This window comes from Pygocentrus nattereri, chromosome 5 (genome assembly GCF_015220715.1).
Source record: "Pygocentrus nattereri isolate fPygNat1 chromosome 5, fPygNat1.pri, whole genome shotgun sequence".
Classification (NCBI taxonomy): Eukaryota; Metazoa; Chordata; class Actinopteri; order Characiformes; family Serrasalmidae; genus Pygocentrus; species Pygocentrus nattereri.
This window is the reverse complement of record NC_051215.1, coordinates 50288420-50308419: the sequence shown is the minus strand read 5'-3', so window position 1 is coordinate 50308419 and position 20000 is coordinate 50288420. Positions and strand designations below refer to the sequence as shown.

At 43.3% G+C, this 20000-nt stretch overlaps 1 protein-coding gene across 1 annotated transcript in view; it reads left to right on the top strand.

The window, feature by feature from the left end:
* Window positions 1-13473, top strand: part of LOC108410808 (methylthioadenosine phosphorylase) — a 27277-nt gene extending 13804 nt beyond the window's left edge. Inside the window, exons 6-8 of the mRNA XM_037538677.1 lie at window positions 1273-1512; window positions 9192-9314; window positions 12507-13473. Coding sequence (XP_037394574.1) covers window positions 1273-1512; window positions 9192-9314; window positions 12507-12545 — 402 coding nt within the window. The 3' untranslated portion in view covers window positions 12546-13473. The remainder of the gene's footprint in view (window positions 1-1272; window positions 1513-9191; window positions 9315-12506) is intronic.
* Window positions 13474-20000: the final 6527 nt, after the last annotated feature.

Sequence of the window (20000 nt, the reverse complement as noted above, 5' to 3'; positions counted from 1 at the left end):
TAGAATTTCATAGCTCTTTACTACTAAATCACACAGGAAAGTGTCAACAATACTGGTAATTAAAGCTCACTTGTGGACTCAACTGTAATATTTAAATGGACAGAAATATAATTTAATTGTATTTATCATTGCAAGAGATGCCTGAAATTAGAATTGTGTTCCAGAACTAGTCAGATAATTGGCAAATAATGTAAACATATTCTGAATGACAAAATCATCGTAAACCTGTTGTCTGGTTTGGCTGTAGCAGCTGTGATGTGGTTACAGGTCTCTGAGGTTCTCCAAAGAAAGGCTGTTGATGCCTACAGGCCTGGTAAGGGTGTTGCAGCTATTCCCAGCTATCTGTGGTCTGCACTCCACTGTGTGAAAGATCATCTACAACAGAAGAAAAATCTAAACTAATGTTCTGTGTAGACCAGGCTGCATCACCAATTTCAGCCCTAAGGCAAACTAAGTCTACTAGATGAAGTCTTCAAGAGCCTCAGGAATTACAGGCAAGTCGTGTGTTGATCAACATGAAAGTGTGTGAGGCAGAAGGAGATTGAATGACTTTGCCCTACATGTAAAATCAGGAAGGAAGCAGCCTGTGCTCTAAAAATACAATATAGATGCACAACTGAAGTTTTCCACACAGCACTAAGATGGAAATTGTTTGAATGATGATCTCTGGACAGTTGAGACTAAGAAACTGTTGTTTGGCCTCATCTACCCTGGCAGCACCATAAGTTAACGGAGGACCACATCTCCATCCCGTCCTTTTGTGATCGTTTTCATCCATTGGGGCCCAAAGTGAGCTGAGCTCTGTGTAAAATGAGAAGAGAAATGAATGATTACGATAACAGCAGGCTAGAGAAGAATGAATGGTGGCACAAGCAGCTCTCTGTTTACACGTTTAAGCTGCGTGAACAGTTGCTCCTGTTAGCTGGACAGTTAGACTTGTTCGCTGTCATGGCTCAGGAAACTGTCAAGAGAAAAAACGGTCCTCTTTGAGAGACTGGGGTCTCCTTGCCAAGCCACCAGTAACCCATCTTATGTTTTACTCTCTTGTCCATTGTTCTGGTGACATTAGTTGATTGTAAGTATGCCGCTCGATCTTTGTTGTGATCACGTGATGCGTTATTACTGTTTTGATTGGCTGTTTCATGAAGAGACCCTTTTAGGTGTTGTGACTGAGTTTATGTTTAATAAACTTAAACGTCATTTCCAAAAACACTTTAAATAGAGCGTGACAGTACAATGCTGTGTGTGTGTGTGTGTGTGTGTTGATCTCAGGTGTTAATAGACGTGGTGAAGGGTTTGGGTATACGTTATCACCCCCGTGGGACAATGCTGACCATTGAGGGCCCGCGCTTCTCCTCTCGCGCCGAAAGCCTTATGTTCCGCCAGTGGGGTGCTGACGTCATCAACATGACCACCGTCCCCGAGGTCATCCTGGCTAAGGAGGTTGGCCTGTGCTATGCCAGCATCGCCATGGCAACAGACTATGACTGCTGGAAAGAGCACGAGGAGGCAGTAAGTGTGTTTGTATTATTTTCTAATGCAGCATTTTATAGAGGTAGTTTTTGAATGGGAGGAATTTGTGTATGAAAGTGGACAAATAAGAGAATTCAGGTGTGAAGATGACTGGTACTGTTTTTAAGCTATTTGATGTTCTTTGTCCATATTTCTAAACCACAGCATGTCATACAGCATCAGAAACCTCATCACCAGGTCTATTTGAGTTGATTTAACAAGTCAATATGGTTTGAGGCAAGTGTGTGTGACTTGGGCTTGGAGTTTCCACAGTGCTAAGTTATACAGCTTCCGTTACATTTTAGCTTTATTTTAGCTCCAGTGCTGAAACTAAGGAAGCAAACTTAAGATGCCAAATATGTCTTGGCTGTTATCATATATTTGGGGTATGATGAGGGGACAGGGGCAATTACATTTTTCACTTTAATTTAAAGAAATATTGGACTTCTCAGGTTACCTGATTGTTAGAGTTGAAGCGTGTGGTCCAGAGCAGCAAGAGCCTAATGTAGTGAAGGTTTTAGGGTTTTTTTTTATCCTCTGATGTTTGGGTGGGCTCATCTTTTTCCAGGCACAAAGTTGTTATTCTGAATGGCGTAGAAGGTTCAGCCCTTGGACGCTGAACATTCGTACATGAGATAATCAGCTATAAAGCAGTTTTCCCAGTACAGCTAGAACACACTTGCAGTGTTGTGGTCAACAAAACTTCAGCAACCACCAGATGTACAAGGCAGATTTAGTCAGGTCTTTTTCAGTCTTTCCTCATGTTGTGATTTCACTACGCATTGTCAGATACGCCCATAGCATCATTAAAGGACTGAAACAGTGAATCTGTAATTATTTTCTATATTAAGCAAACAGAAATCCCTGATAATGAATAATATTCTCTTTTTTCCGGAACTGAGGTTAGATGACTTTCAGCATCTGGAAAAACTACAAAACTCCTTTTGTCTCTTTTAGCTTTTGCCAGAGAGTAAAAGCCAGTCTGAGATTTACTCTCTTGCTCTTCTTATAGCTAGCTGCGTTGTTGGGGTGTGACGTGGTGTCGTAAAGCATTACGCAGTTCTCAGGTGCTTCGTACCCGCTCCTCCAAAGTTACACAGAGTGGATCTTATACACTTGATTTAATTAAAAACTTGCTTTAATCCTTGAAAATGGACTAAAAACAGTTAATGACATCAGGTATTTTGAATCAGTGTATTTGGTAAATTGGGATTTTTGTCCTGTGTTGGTTAAATGCTGTGCTGATCATCCCATCTGTGGTGAAAGGCTTTACAGAGAACCCAGAACAGCTCAGCATTCCTCAGAACAGGCATTTAGCTGAATGACACCTCAATACTGATTCAGTGGCATACTGAGAATCTGCTTAGGACAATGAATCCTTGAGAAGAAATGTTTTTTTAAACTCCTGTGAGGCTGCCAGCGGTTACGGCGTGTTCAGGATGTAATGCCAAGGAAAGGAATAATGCTGCAGTCTGTCAGCTAGCTGGATTAATCCAGCCCCATGTTCTCCTGCACAGCTCACTCAGAGGCTCAAACTCTGCTCTGTTTGGATAAAAATGAATACGTCCTATTTTTCAACAAAGAATTAGCAATAAAATAAGATTCCTTTAGACAGACAGAGAGACGGACAGACAGAGAGACGGACAGACAGAGAGACGGACAGATGGAGAGAGAGATGGACAGACAGATAGATGGAGAGAGAGAGGGACAGAGAGATAGATGGAGAGAGAGATGGACAGACAGACACATAGATAGAGAGAGATGGACAGACAGACAGATAGATGGAGAGAGAGATGGACAGACAGACAGATAGACGGACAGACAGACAGATAGATGGAGAGAGAGATGGACAGACAGACAGACAGACAGACAGATAGATGGAGAGAGAGATGGACAGACAGACGGTCAGACAGATGGACAGACAGACAGACAGACACATAGAGAGAGATGGACAGACAGACAGATAGACGGACAGACAGATAGACGGACAGACAGATAGAAAGACAGACAGATAGATGGAGAGAGAGATGGACAGATAGACAGACAGATAGAAGGACAGACAGATAGACAGATAGATGGAGAGAGAGATGGACAGATAGACAGACAGACAGACAGACAGACAGATAGAAGGACAGACAGACAGATAGATGGAGAGAGAGATGGACAGATAGACAGACAGACAGACAGACAGACAGACAGACAGATAGAAGGACAGATTGTCTGTCTAGACAGACAGATGGAGAGAGAGGTAGACAGATAGATGGAGAGAGAGATGGACAGACAGACGGACAGACAGACAGACAGACAGATAGATGGACAGACAGACGGACAGACAGACAGACAGACAGACAGACAGATAGATGGACGGACAGACAGACAGACAGACAGATAGATGGAGAGAGAGATGGACAGACAGACAGACAGACAGACAGACAGATGGAGAGAGAGATGGACAGACAGACAGTCAGACAGATGGACAGACAGACAGACAGACACATAGAGAGAGATGGACAGACGGACAGATAGACGGACAGACAGATAGAAAGACAGACAGATAGATGGAGAGAGAGATGGACAGATAGACAGACAGATAGAAGGACAGACAGATAGACAGATAGATGGAGAGAGAGATGGACAGACAGATAGAAGGACAGACAGATAGAAGGACAGACAGACAGATAGATGGAGAGAGAGATGGACAGATAGACAGACCGACAGATAGAAGGACAGATAGACAGACAGATGGAGAGAGAGGTAGACAGATAGATGGAGAGAGAGATGGACAGACAGACAGACAGACAGACAGATAGATGGAGAGAGAGATGGACAGACAGACAGACAGGTAGATAGACAGATAGAATGAAACGTTGTACTGATGGTCCAGTTAACTCCCAAAAGTAACGTAAACAATGAATAGAAGGTGCAAATAACAGCTGCATGAGTGCGAGGTAGAAGGTGTACATATTAATACTGGTAATGTATAGAGTGACATGGGTTAGGGGTGATATAGTCTAGGGGTGATATAGTCTAGGGGTGATATAGTGGGGGCACTGGTTCAGTACAGCAGCAGAGATAAATAAGTGGACACGGAGTGCCATTGCAGTGATGTCTAATTGCAGTTTGAGTCTTTACTGTCGTTACACAGAGTACAACAGAATTGACTACAACTCCAGGCTAAAATAAAACGCAAGATAATAGAAGTAAAAGGTTGAAATGCTAAAGTAAAAAATATAAAATATATAAAGTGTATATATAAAAATATATAAAGTATATAAAATAATCTAACTGCTGTGATATTCATGAAGATATTGTACATTTATGAATAGTTGTAATTCTATTTACAGTTCATATGAATATATAAATTGTTATTAAATTGTTAAAGTTGATGTATAACGGATCTTGGTTTGTAGAAGTCCTTGGAATTTAGTTATAATGTTGGTGGAATTAGTGGGGACACAGTCATGGGCGTAGAGGCCATAGAGAAGGGTGCTCAACATGCAAACCTGTGGAGCACCAGTGCTGAGTGTGATGGTGGTGGAGGGGTGGTGGGGTCCAAGTCTAACGGTCTGAGTGCAGTTAGACAGAAAGTCCTTGATCCAGTTGCTGATGTATTGGAGAGTTCTGTGCCAGTGAGCTTAGTGACCAGTCTGCCCAGAAGAACTGTGTTTAAGGCAGATCTAAAGTCTGAAGTCAGAAGCGTGCTTACATAGTTCCCCAGGTGCTCAAGGTGGGGCAGTGGTGTAGGCGTCTTCTGTGGACCTGTTTACCCTGCAGGTGTCCGTGCGATCGGACTGTAGTCAATTAGGTCACTTGTGATAATACTACAGTTTCAGTACAGGGCAAATCTGTAGGAGAGTGGGAGAAAAAAATCCCCAGGAGCATGAATAAGAGTGCTGGGAAGAACAAAGTTTCAAAAGGAAAAACATGGGGAAGAACAAATCAGAGGAACCGAGGCTCGAAGGAAAACCATCCTAAGAACCACTGAGAAGCATCAAAGACTCACAAGGGAAGCCTGTTCTCCTCTGGGATGTAGTGTAGTTAAAATAAATAGTTATGTGAATTGTGATTTAATATCAGCCTCAAAGACACTTATCAAAGATAAACATGACTCGAGTAGATCTGGTGGACTAGCAGTTGTGTTAACATGGCGTGTTCGGTATGAGAACTTGGTCTGTAGGGAGCTCAGTACAGTGTAGAGCAGATTAGGAGCTCAGGGATTGGTGTCCGGTGACCTTGGCACTGATTAGCATTGTTTAAAGATCATGATGAAAGCAGTCAGAGCTCTAACAGAATAAAGGTCTTTAAACTTTGTTGTACAGACTCTAACTGTGTTCTCAGAATGCATGTCGATATTATCGATCTTACACCTCACACTAAGAAGCGACAAGTGACTCTTGTGAAATACACCATTAAATGAACTAGTTAAAGCTGTTGCTGCAGGAATGCCATCTGCAGTATACGATGCAAGGATGAGCAAACCTGTTCAGTAGTTAAATTAAATAGTTAAATTTAAGTACAGATATTGGAAAATGAGTGAGACATTTGTTTGAATAAGCCACCTGGAAGATGACGCATCCCCAGATTCTTCGCAGGTTTTATTAGTTTATGTTAATTAATTCCTATTTTTCCTATTTTCAGTGAGTTCAAGTGCAGTTAACTGCATTTTGTGGAATGTTATCTTCTTGCTAAAGCTCAGGTCTGGATGCATTTTACTCCGTAATTTGTATTGTAACCACAATGGTGTGTTTTCATTTTGTGCTTATGTAGTGCATCATCAGCTAAATGTTGGCCATGAATTACGCTACATTAAATTCTGTATATGTTTTGAATGTGGCTGCGTGAACATTCCTTTATAAGCCTATTTTGTACACATTGTTTTACTGAACACATTATTTCTCAGTTCTTTGTCTGTCCTTTTATAAGATATTACATAAGCCTTTGTGTTGACACCGAGATTGTGTCAGTGTTGATTGATGCATCTTCAGCAGACACCCTGCAGACGATGTGTTCCGTTAGCCGGACTACCGACCCATTTGCCAGGTGTTATTAGTGTATTTTGGCAAACAAACGTTCCTGCTGCATTTTAAAACCTCCTTCCGAGTTCCTTCCAGTGACCTCCAGCCTACCCTCCTCTCCCGCCCACACTACATCCTTCCGGCCCCATCAGCGCTCCGTCTCTCTCTCTGTCTTTCCCCGTTGGCAGTTGCTGAGGAGGCTGACTCACTCTGACTCACTGATCATACAGCTGAAGGGGGAGGTGGGGAGGGTGGAGTTGGCCGGCGAGGTGGGGAGGGTGGCTGCATTAGCATCCTCAGTGGCGGCGAATTTGTGCTTTATGTGGTATTTTAGATTGAGTGATGCTTGATACATCTTTGTATAATTTTTGTTCATTAAAATGAACAAATGGTGATGTCAGTAACATTAAAATAATTGTTTGTACACACACACACACACACACACACACACACACACACACACACACACACACACACACTAAGCCACCTATCCTCCTGAAATACACCCTGTATAGGTCACCAATCCATTACAGGGCTGAACTCAAAATTGCCATTAGGAACCAGGTGTGTGAGGCCGTACAGAGATGTGATGTTTAAAATGATATAAAATTAGATTATGAATATTTTAATGTAAGAATAAAGCCTTAAATAAAAATACTGTTATAAGTATTATTGTAAGTATGAATTCCATACATAATAATAATAATAATAATAATAATAATAATAATAATAATATAATTGAGTTCAGCAGTCAGGCTTCCAACTCCCCTCGCTCAGTGTCTTATTGCGGCCCTGCATTCACAACCTGGTACTGATCCACAGACCATAAGTTGGGAACCTTTGATGTACAGTTTGTGGTTTAAATTTGTAAGTAAATTAAAAACAGTGGAAGTCTACTCTGCATATTACTGTCCATCTGTCATAGTCTGGATGATGGGAAAAGAATCTAAACATAGACATACACACCCACACCTTTTCTCCGCGCCGCACACACTGTTTTCTACAAGGATGTTTGCTGACTGGGGTTAAATAGACTACAATGTTCACAGCCATTCAGCGTCCTGTAGTCAAATGTTTGTCGGAATAGGCGGTTCTGTTCTCATGTAGATCAACAAGCCCGGCCAGTCTCTCGGGTGATGGGCTACACTCACAGCCATGCTTAAATTTCACCAGTGGTCACCAGCCCTGATCTTGTAGATCTGCCTTCCAGCTGATGTGAGTTCCAACCACAATACGTCGCACTGCTCCCCGAGTTGGCTTCTATGGAAGTCGTTGGTTGGCTGGATCAGATGCACATTGGAACTATACCTAGGAAAGTACACTAAGGACTACCCCCATTTCCATGGTCATGCTATTCCCATCATCATTGTTGCAGCTTATCCGTTTCCATGGTCACTACACATATTTCCACCCCTGCACTTCACTCCTTTCCATTGTTAAGTTACACCACACATTTCCATGGTTGCTTCATGCTTATGGTAAGAGACGAAATTTCTTGAAAATGTTCAAAGCTACTGAGCTGAAGATGTAAATGATCATTGTGTACATGCATTATGTACACATACGTTGTGTGTGTGTGTGTGTGGTGCTCAAACATCATAGAAGTAGCAGCAGTAGAAATAATAATAATTATTATTAATATTGTGGATAAATAAATCATATTGAGGATGTTAATTTTACACTCCGTGTGAACATCAGATGGTGGAAAAGAAACTGAAAGTGTCGGTTGTGCAAACACGGTTCACTGGCAGAAGGACTCGCTCATTATCTGGCTATTTCTTTAAACGTGGTACATTTTTATACTTAATATTGATTAACTACGTGTTGGTGTCCACATTATTGCAGACACAGTTCCAACAGCGTGTCATTATGTGTTTCGTGGCGTTTTGTGGACGGTGTCTGGTTGTAATTTATATTAGTCAGTGCTAAACCCCAGTGACTAGTTTCATGCTGTTAATATGTTTGCAGCTGTTTCATTGGGAGTATAGATTGACGTAAAAACAGGGAAATGGAAAGTATGACAAACAAAAATGAATAACAAAATGCAGTCATGTACTTCAGATGATTACATCAGTCCTGCAATGGGGAGATTTCACATACGCAGTCTAACGCGTCCGTGCAGTGAAACACCACATACACACTAGTGGTCAGTGAGCAGAGGCAGTGGGTAGCCTTATCCGCAGTGCCCAGGGAGCAGTTGGAGTTTAAGTGCCTTGCTAACAGACACCTTAATCACAGACCATCGCCTCAGAGGATCGAACCCGGCAACCTTCCGGTCGCAAGGCTGGTTCCCTAACCTCCAGCCCACGACTGCCCCCTATCCACATTAATCTAATAATATTATTATTTTAATATAATATTTTATTTATTTTCTTTATATGGAGAAATGAAGGATTTTATGTAGAGAAATGATTCCTTTATTTATGTATTCTGCATCATTCAACATTATAGGGGGAACCTCTGCTATTTACTGGATAAAGGGTAGGGAAGTGGACACAAGGGTGACAGTAATTTAATGTTTGTTTTTTTTTATTAAGAAAGGACAATTGCGTAATTTTTAAAATTGAGAACAGAGAAATATGTGCACAACACAATTTAAATAAACAGAAATGAGGTCTTAAACAGAGAGTCTGTAACCGCGTTTTGTTTGTGTGGCTTGTCCAGGTTTGTGTGGATAACGTCATGAAGACCATGAAGGAGAACGCCAACAAAGCCAGCAGCATCCTGCTAACGGCCATCCCGGTGATCTGCCAGATGGACTGGGAGCACACCATCGCCGGACATAGAGTAAGTGTTCCACAGCCACTCAGAGACAGTGAGATTCCTGCCTTTCATGATGATGACCCTGCCAGGCTTGGAAATGTTGGCTGGCGTTCAACACCCAACATACTCAATTCACGTTGTAATGAACCCAACCCACATCTGAGTAACGCTGCTTGTGTTGGAATCCAGCTCATCCTGTAGACCCTGTGTGATCTGTGGGTGGGTCACATATACAAAGAATTCCAGCAAGTAAGATGAACGAATCTAAGTCCATCATCAGATAAACTCATGATGGCAAACTGAGCTTCCAATGTGAAGGCACTAGATTGTGCTTGACCAGAGGTGGACGAAGTACACAGAACATGTACTTGAGTTAAAGTCGAGACTCCCAAGGTAAAATATTCCTCCAGTAAAAGTAGAAGTTCCTCCCTTTGGACCTCCACTTGAGTAAAAGTACTAAAGTATTTCCCTTCAAATGTACTTAAGTATAAAGTAAAAGTACTAAAAGAGTAATTCTGGCTCTGATGTCCTGTTATCATTTTTATAACCAGACTGGCTTCATGAACTCATTTCAGGTGAAAGTCCTCCAGCGTCTCTCTTGGTAAACCAGTCTTTTAATAGAACGTCATTAATTAGTGACGCTGACGTCTATTAAAATGATCAGAAGCACAAAACACTGAAGGTAAACAGTTTCCATCAGGGAGAACCGAGTGGCTCTGAAATCACTTTTTACACACAAGCAAAGTTTCAGTTTCAGATTTATTTACAACTTAGTTCCAAGTTTAAGTTGAATAAAAACTGGCTTTAAACTCAGGATCACAGATGAGCTCCTTTACTATGTTGATCTGTAGGCGTCTGTTCATAAACATAAACCAGCCCAAACTCATTTACTATAAAATGAAATGGTGTTTGTAGAAATTCAGAAAAAAGCCGCGTCAGTCTCGACTGCATATGTGGACATATTTCTATATTGTGCTCTATTTACACAAAGTTAGGTTAGTTCATCATTTATGTTGAACAGACTCTCCCAAAGTTTTACGCTGCTGCGCTGACGTTGAACCGCGTGCTGCACTGGGTCGGTCTGACCAACAGGTCAAAACCAGCTCTAAACAAAGTGACCGCTGGGCCCTGATTGGTGCTCTGGCTTTGCGCTTCTTTCGTTTTGACATGTGACGTTTTTATACACACAGAAACCAAAAGGAACGACAGATTTCTCAAAATGTAGGAGGAAAAAGTCGGATATTAGACTCTGAAATGTAGTGGAGTGAAAGGAAAAAGACGCCCAGAACGGAGAAACTTCAGTACAGATACACCAAAAATACTAAAGTACAGAAACCAATTACATTTACTCAGTTACTCAGGTACTCAGTTACTGTCCAACACTGTGCTTGACTAACTAAACCCCCTGGAAGTGAAGTGAAGATTAAGTGTTCTGCTACACACTGGCCAAAATTATTCTGGTGAGGATTCCCTACCTTGTCCTTGTCCTTCATCTACAAAACTAGTACAGGATCACAACCAGCTTTAGTAGGTGTTGTAGAAGAGCTGTAGTTGATAGAAGTTGTAGATAAAGAAGTTTAGTAAGAGTTATAGAGGAGTCATTAAGGCTATTTACACCTTGCATCAACCTGTGCATTTTGGTGATTGGATCACATTCGGATTTCATTTGAGTGCATGAAAAGCCAAATGAAAACGCCATTGCGGATGCACTGTGATAAGTTTACGATCAGAAACCACGTTCAGAGGTGGTAAAAGACCTCCTGACCAAATTCAGCACCACAGGCATGCAGCACCCCCCCAAAACCCCCCCCCCCCCCCCCCCCCCCCCCCCCGCACACTTTTATCGGTTCTTTTTGACCAAAACTTTTACTGTTTTGAGGTTCCTGTGCTTTCAGGAAAATAAGATTAGATCTTGTCTGGTCAAAGTGGAGATGCATTGTAGTTGAAAGTGTAAATGTAATCCTGGCAAAGAATATCTAGAAAAAAAACAGAGACATGAAAAACGTGTTAAGGTCTAAACAAGCTCACTCGGTAATGCTTCATTCTCCCATTGAGGTTGCAACTAATCACCCACAACTATAACTCAAAAATAAGAATAAAGCACAGAAACCTGTGCAGGTAGTTTTTGTTCATCAAGGTAAAAACAGTGTAGTTGTGCTGTCAAAGGTACAACAGTGGTTTTAACATCCAACAGAGCAGTGAAGTAGAAGGCCAGAGATAAGATTGTGTGGAGTTAAGATGGAGTGTGGAATACAAGTTAAATAATTAAGATTGCAATGGATTATGGTACAGTTACATTCCTTAACTAAAAGTACTGAAGATGTACCCTTGGAGACCACCCCAGTGACACTTTAGTCATTTTTTCTGAGTGCAATAATTCTTTTAGATTTTTTTATTCAGTGAAAAACAGCAGTAAGTTTAGAGATGCTGAGGTTTAAGTTTTATTTTTACGTGAAAACCTGTTTTTCAGTTTAAATTATACAGTAGTACAGCTCGGAAAGTGTTTTTACTTGGTGGACATTCCGATGATTATAGATGCATCTCATATCTTTTAATTATTCATCCTCAATTCCTTTCCTTGCGCTCTTTTCTCACATCTTAACTCCTCCCTCTAAGGATGCAAGACAGAAGTTTAAGGATTAGAGATTTAAGAGGAATGGATGGCAGACGTGTTTACCAAATGATGTCCTTCACGCATGGCATTAAAGACTTTAGCGATGCATGTGTTTCCTTGTCCTGGAAGCCTCCTCTCTCCTCTTTCCTCATGCACATTTAAAGAATTGATATATCCTTGAAGGTCAAGGATGGAGGAGAGAGGAGACATCATTTAGAGTCTTGAGAGCCACCCTATCGTGATGAACACCAGCTGTTAACACAGACTTCACAGCTCGGCCAGCGTTAAAGGCTATTGTGATTTCAGCATTACATTTGTTTTTAGAAACGCCGCATCTACACCTTCACACAGCTGAGTTGCTATCCTAAGATCAGGGTTGGCTTTACAGTTTAGATTTTAGGATAAGAGATTTAAGAAGAATCGATGCCAGTATGTTTACCAGAGGAGACGTCCTTCACTAGGATGCTGGTGAATGCATGTAGACGTTGTTCAATTCTGAGCTCCACCATCAACCCTGCAGTACAGTCAAACACACAAACACAGTAGACGTGTGTGGTTTTGATGTGTGTTTCATGCCTTTGTGTCTCTCTGTGTTGCTGCAGGCCGTGGCACAAAGCTCCGTCATGCTGCCCAAACACTGAAGCTGAAGACATGACTGAGTCACCCCATCTGCACACACACTGCACCCATACGCTTATCGGAATTACTGGATGAAAAGTGCCTGATGTGCATGTTTCAGACTTCCTTGCATTTATACACGCACACACACACATGCGCACACACACACACACACACGCACGCACACACACACACACACACGCACACACACGTGCAAAAGTTTAGGTGCCCCTGCTCAAATGACACGTGTTGTTGATTTTCTGAGTGAAAAGAGTGCCCACCCTCTTCAGAGAAGACCTCCACCTTAACAGATGGTTACTGTTCATTTTCATATTAGAGAGGAAGTAACCATGTCAGAGTGGCCTGTGTAAATTTTATATGTTATGTTTAATTTTTCAGGTCAGATAGTGGGAATGCACCCATTTCAAATTCATTCACAGCACATTTAGGCTTTGTGTTTTGTCTCATTCTTCTGGTCTGCTTTCATCCTTCAGCGCTGCTGGACCACTGGCTGCTTTTGAAACATACATAATCCATGTTATTTGGTTTTGTGTTGAGTTTATGTTTCTGTAAAACTTTTGTTTTACTACACTGTGCTATAAATATGATTTGGGCTTACCAAGGTAGACCCAGCTATTTCACACGGTTTTTATTTTTGAAGTGATAAACTGCAGGATGTTCCACGGAACCATCTGCATGACGTTTCAGTAATAAAGTTTTTTTTTTTTTATCAGATCTTTTATACCAGTTTTTTTTTGTTTCTTTGTTTTTTGGCATGTGTGTCCATCCTCTGGCTCTCTGTAAGTGAGGCCTCAGCTGCCCAGGCTTAGTGTTCTTTTCTGTTGTGTATGGCATTTATCTGTGTCGTTGAAGCTGCTCTTATATACATTCATGTCCTCTAAACCTTGGTTTTGTATTTTTGTAGCTTCAATAAAAGTGTTACACGCACAAGCTGTGCTCTTCTCTTCTGTTATTCATATTAATGTTAGCATGGCCATGACAGATGTACTAAAACTCTGATTTATAAATTTTTTAGTGAGAATGAGTTTTCGATCATTCTTGTTGGGTGGATTTGTTTTTAATTGCCTTTCCTTTAACCAAAATGACGTCTTTTATATTACTATTTTATAATAAGGCTTCAGTGCATCCAAAATGTTTAGCAGTAGCCCATATTTGCAAAACCATTGATTTTAAATTGCTTGAGCCATGTTCTTAACTTGGTGATAGCAAGGCAATCTTCCCTTTACTGTTAACAACACACTGAAATGGTGTGTGACGTAAAGGCTGGAGAGAAGAGCGTTTAACCTAAAGACAGAGCGGTGACGTAAAGGCTGGAGAGAAGTGTTTAACCTAAAGACAGAGCGGTGACGTAAAGGCTGGAGAGAAGAGCGTTTAACCTAAAGACAGAGCGGTGACGTAAAGCCTGGAGAGAAGAGCGTTTAACCTAAAGACAGAGCAGTGACGTAAAGGCTGGAGAGAAGAGCGTTTAACCTAAAGACAGAGCGGTGACGTAAAGGCTGGAGAGAAGAGCGTTTTACCTAAAGACAGAGCGGGTGACGTAAAGGCTGGAGAGAAGAGCGTTTAACCTAAAGACAGAGCGGTGACGTAAAGCCTGGAGAGAAGAGCGTTTAACCTAAGACAGAGCGGTGACGTAAAGGCTGGAGAGAAGAGCGTTTAACCTAAAGACAGAGCGGTGACGTAAAGGCTGGAGAGAAGAGCGTTTAACCTAAAGACAGAGCAGTGACGTAAAGGCTGGAGAGAAGAGCGTTTAACCTAAAGACAGAGCGGTGACGTAAAGGCTGGAGAGAAGAGTATTAACCTAAAGACAGAGCGGTGACGTAAAGGCTGGAGAGAAGAGCGTTTAACCTAAAGACAGAGCGGTGACGTAAAGGCTGGAGAGAAGAGTATTAACCTAAAGACAGAGCGGTGACGTAAAGGCTGGAGAGAAGAGTATTAACCTAAAGACAGAGCGGTGACGTAAAGGCTGGAGAGAAAAGCGTTTAACCTAAAGACAGAGCAGTGACGTAAAGGCTGGAGAGAAGAGCGTTTAACCTAAAGACAGAGCGGTGACGTAAAGGCTGGAGAGAAGAGCGTTTAACCTAAAGACAGAGCGGTGACGTAAAGGCTGGAGAGAAGAGCGTTTAACCTAAAGACAGAGCGGTGACGTAAAGCCTGGAGAGAAGAGCGTTTAACCTAAAGACAGAGCAGTGACGTAAAGGCTGGAGAGAAGAGCGTTTAACCTAAAGACAGAGCGGTGACGTAAAGGCTGGAGAGAAGAGCGTTTAACCTAAAGACAGAGCGGTGACGTAAAGGCTGGAGAGAAGAGCGTTTAACCTAAAGACAGAGCGGTGACGTAAAGCCTGGAGAGAAGAGCGTTTAACCTAAAGACAGAGCGGTGACGTAAAGGCTGGAGAGAAGAGCGTTTAACCTAAAGACAGAGCGGTGACGTAAAGGCTGGAGAGAAGAGCGTTTAACCTAAAGACAGAGCGGTGACGTAAAGGCTGGAGAGAAGAGTATTAACCTAAAGACAGAGCGGTGACGTAAAGGCTGGAGAGAAGAGCGTTTAACCTAAAGACAGAGCGGTGACGTAAAGGCTGGAGAGAAGAGTATTAACCTAAAGACAGAGCGGTGACGTAAAGGCTGGAGAGAAGAGTATTAACCTAAAGACAGAGCGGTGACGTAAAGGCTGGAGAGAAAAGCGTTTAACCTAAAGACAGAGCGGTGGCGTAAAGGCTGGAGAGAAGAGCGTTTAACCTAAAGACAGAGCGGTGACGTAAAGGCTGGAGAGAAAAGCGTTTAACCTAAAGACAGAGCGGTGACGTAAAGGCTGGAGAGAAGAGCGTTTAACCTAAAGACAGAGCGGTGACGTAAAGGCTGGAGAGAAGAGCGTTTAACCTAAAGACAGAGCGGTGACGTAAAGGCTGGAGAGAAGAGCGTTTAACCTAAAGACAGAGCGGTGACGTAAAGGCTGGAGAGAAGAGTATTAACCTAAAGACAGAGCAGTGACGTAAAGGCTGGAGAGAAGAGCGTTTAACCTAAAGACAGAGCGGTGACGTAAAGGCTGGAGAGAAGAGCGTTTAACCTAAAGACAGAGCGGTGACGTAAAGGCTGGAGAGAAGAGCGTTTAACCTAAAGACAGAGCGGTGACGTAAAGGCTGGAGAGAAGAGCGTTTAACCTAAAGACAGAGCGGTGACGTAAAGGCTGGAGAGAAGAGCGTTTAACCTAAAGACAGAGCGGTGACGTAAAGGCTGGAGAGAAGAGCGTTTAACCTAAAGACAGAGCAGTGACGTAAAGGCTGGAGAGAAGAGCGTTTAACCTAAAGACAGAGCGGTGACGTAGAGGCTGGAGAGAAGAGCGTTTAACCTAAAGACAGAGCGGTGACGTAAAGGCTGGAGAGAAGAGCGTTTAACCTAAAGACAGAGCGGTGACGTAAAGGCTGGAGAGAAGAGCGTTTAACCTAAAGACAGAGCGGTGACGTAAAGGCTGGAGAGAAGAGTATTAACCTAAAGACAGAGCGGTGACGTAAAGGCTGGAGAGAAGAGCGTTTAACCTAAAGACAGAGCGGTGACGTAAAGGCTGGAGAGAAGAGCGTTTAACCTAAAGACAGAGCGGTGACGTAAAGGCTGGAGAGAAGAGCGTTTAACCTAAAGACAGAGCGGTGACGTAAAGGCTGGAGAGGAGCGTTTAACCTAAAGACAGAGCGGTGACGTAAAGGCTGGAGAGAAGAGCGTTTAACCTAAAGACAGAGCGGTGACGTAAAGGCTGGAGAGAAGAGCGTTTAACCTAAAGACAGAGCGGTGACGTAAAGGCTGGAGAGAAGAGCGTTTAACCTAAAGACAGAGCGGTGACGTAAAGGCTGGAGAGAAGAGTATTAACCTAAAGACAGAGCGGTGACGTAAAGGCTGGAGAGAAGAGCGTTTAACCTAAAGACAGAGCGGTGACGTAAAGGCTGGAGAGAAGAACGTTTAACCTAAAGACAGAGCGGTGACGTAAAGGCTGGAGAGAAGTGCGTTTAACCTAAAGACAGAGCGGTGACGTAAAGGCTGGAGAGAAGAGTATTAACCTAAAGACAGAGCGGTGACGTAAAGGCTGGAGAGAAGAGTATTAACCTAAAGACAGAGCGGTGACGTAAAGGCTGGAGAGAAGAGCGTTTAACCTAAAGACAGAGCGGTGACGTAAAGGCTGGAGAGAAGAGTATTAACCTAAAGACAGAGCGGTGACGTAAAGGCTGGAGAGAAGAGTATTAACCTAAAGACAGAGCGGTGACGTAAAGGCTGGAGAGAAGAGTATTAACCTAAAGACAGAGCGGTGACGTAAAGGCTGGAGAGAAGAGCGTTTAACCTAAAGACAGAGCGGTGACGTAAAGGCTGGAGAGAAGAGTATTAACCTAAAGACAGAGCGGTGACGTAAAGGCTGGAGAGAAGAGCGTTTAACCTAAAGACAGAGCGGTGACGTAAAGGCTGGAGAGAAGTGTTTAACTTAAAGACAGAGCGGTGACGTAAAGGCTGGAGAGAAGAGCGTTTAACCTAAAGACAGAGCGGTGACGTAAAGGCTGGAGAGAAGAGCGTTTAACCTAAAGACAGAGCAGTGACGTAAAGGCTGGAGAGAAGAGCGTTTAACCTAAAGACAGAGCGGTGACGTAAAGGCTGGAGAGAAGAGCGTTTAACCTAAAGACAGAGCGGTGACGTAAAGGCTGGAGAGAAGAGCGTTTAACCTAAAGACAGAGCGGTGACGTAAAGGCTGGAGAGAAAAGCGTTTAACCTAAAGACAGAGCGGTGACGTAAAGGCTGGAGAGAAGAGCGTTTAACCTAAAGACAGAGCGGTGACGTAAAGGCTAGAGAGAAGAGTATTAACCTAAAGACAGAGCGGTGACGTAAAGGCTGGAGAGAAGAGCGTTTAACCTAAAGACAGAGCGGTGACGTAAAGGCTGGAGAGAAGAGTATTAACCTAAAGACAGAGCGGTGACGTAAAGGCTGGAGAGAAGAGCGTTTAACCTAAAGACAGAGCGGTGACGTAAAGGCTGGAGAGAAGAGCGTTTAACCTAAAGACAGAGCGGTGACGTAAAGGCTGGAGAGAAGAGCGTTTAACCTAAAGACAGAGCGGTGACGTAAAGGCTGGAGAGAAGAGCGTTTAACCTAAAGACAGAGCGGTGACGTAAAGGCTGGAGAGAAGAGCGTTTAACCTAAAGACAGAGCGGTGACGTAAAGGCTGGAGAGAAGAGCGTTTAACCTAAAGACAGAGCGGTGACGTAAAGGCTGGAGAGGAGCGTTTAACCTAAAGACAGAGCGGTGACGTAAAGGCTGGAGAGGAGCGTTTAACCTAAAGACAGAGCGGTGACGTAAAGTTATTGTTCGTCCTTATTTATTCTAAATGCGTCTAATTGTGCTGTGATAATAAGTTTTGTCCTGTGGTGCTACAGGAAGATTAAACCAGGGACATCTTTTTAAATTAGTCCTTGTATGGTTTTCTCAAAAGAAGGAGGACAGACCTCTGGGAGGTCCAGGCTGGTCCACATTCACTGAAGTCTGTTTGTATTTCTGATAAATTCTGAAATAAAGGCACCATGCAGGTCTCAAGGTACAAACAATGTTGGTGCACCCTCAAAGGTGCAGCAGCGGTTTTAAGGTCCAGGTGTGAACCTTAAATCAGTTTTTCTCAGTGGAAAAGTGGATATTTGTGTCTTTTTATAAACTAATGTTTTAAATCAGAGCAGTAGAGTAAAAGCCTGGAGGCGAGGCGAGGCGGGGTGTGTGGAGTCAGTCCAGTTTAGAACACATCATTTCAGTGGATTATGGTTCAGTTATGTTCCCTGACTGAAGGCGCTGGGATGGACCCCTGAGGGTGACAGTGGGGCAGTGTCGTACTTTTATTTCTCAGAGTGCAGCAGTAGTCTTCTAACTCATATCATCAACTTCTTTGAAGGGTTATTTTGTATGTAAAGTTCAGGTTAAGGCTTATTTCATTTTCAGTCGAGTCTAGTTTATGTTCAAAAGTTCAAAGGCACCTAAAGCGATGAGAAAGTCAAGCCCAGTGTCAGTGTCACGGTGGACGGCTCTGGTCCCAACATGTATTTTTATACTAAGACATATGGATGTTTGGTTTTAGTCTGCCTTCCCCTCGAGCTGCCACTGCTTCTGTGACTGGAAATGGGGAACTAAGCAGCACCAGATCCACACACACCCCGCTGACTGGCACAGGGTGTTGCTCTATCCCGGCTGCGTGTGAGCGCCGCAGCCTTGGGTCTGGCGAGTGAAACGGAGACTGGACTGTGAAGAGGGTCCTTGGACGAGGACGTGCTGCTCGGAGAAGCTGTAACTGAAACACGAACGGTAAGAAAGTAACTCCCGTCATGTTATCAGCGCGTTATAACGCGTCATTTGCTTGCGTTCAAGTCGGAGAACTTCTTCGCATTCTTTCACACTCAGTCCGTAAATCAGCTCCAAACCTCAAGCTGCGCTGGAAGGGGAACATCTCCCACCTGCTGCTTTATCTTTCAGGAGCAGCCCCGTTACTGTCTGATAATAAAATCCCCACGAAAGCCCTCTTCACAGAACCTCTTCACAGAACCTCTTCACCGAACCTCTTCACAGAACCTCTTCACAGAACCTCTTCACAGAACCTCTTCACAGGACCTCTTCACAGAACCTCTTCACAGGACCTCTTCACCGAACCTCTTCACAGGACCTCTTCACAGGACCTCTTCACAGAACCTCTTCACAGGACCTCTTCACAGAACCTCTTCACCGAACCTCTTCACAGGACCTCTTCACAGAACCTCTTCACAGGACCTCTTCACAGAACCTCTTCACCGAACCTCTTCACAGGACCTCTTCACAGGACCTCTTCACAGAACCTCTTCACAGGACCTCTTCACAGAACCTCTTCACCGAACCTCTTCACAGGACCTCTTCACAGAACCTCTTCACCGAACCTCTTCACAGGACCTCTTCACAGAACCTCTTCACAGGACCTCTTCACAGGACCTCTTCACAGAACCTCTTTACAGGACCTCTTCACAGGACCTCTTCACAGAACCTCTTTACAGGACCTCTTCACAGGACCTGTTCACAGGACCTGTTCACAGAACCTCTTCACAGAACCTCTTTACAGGACCTCTTCACAGAACCTCTTTACAGGACCTCTTCACAGGACCTCTTCACAGAACCACTTCACTGGACCTCTTCACAGAACCTCTTCACAGAACCTGTTCACAGGACCTGTTCACAGAACCTCTTCACAGGACCTCTTTACAGAACCTCTTCACAGAACCTCTTCACAGAACCTCTTCACAGGACCTCTTTACAGAACCTCTTCACAGAACCTCTTCACCGAACCTCTTCACCGAACCTCTTCACAGGACCTCTTCACCGAACCTCTTCACCGAACCTCTTCACAGGACCTGTTCACAGAACCTCTTCACAGAACCTCTTCACCGAACCTCTTCACAGAACCTCTTCACAGAACCTCTTCACAGAAC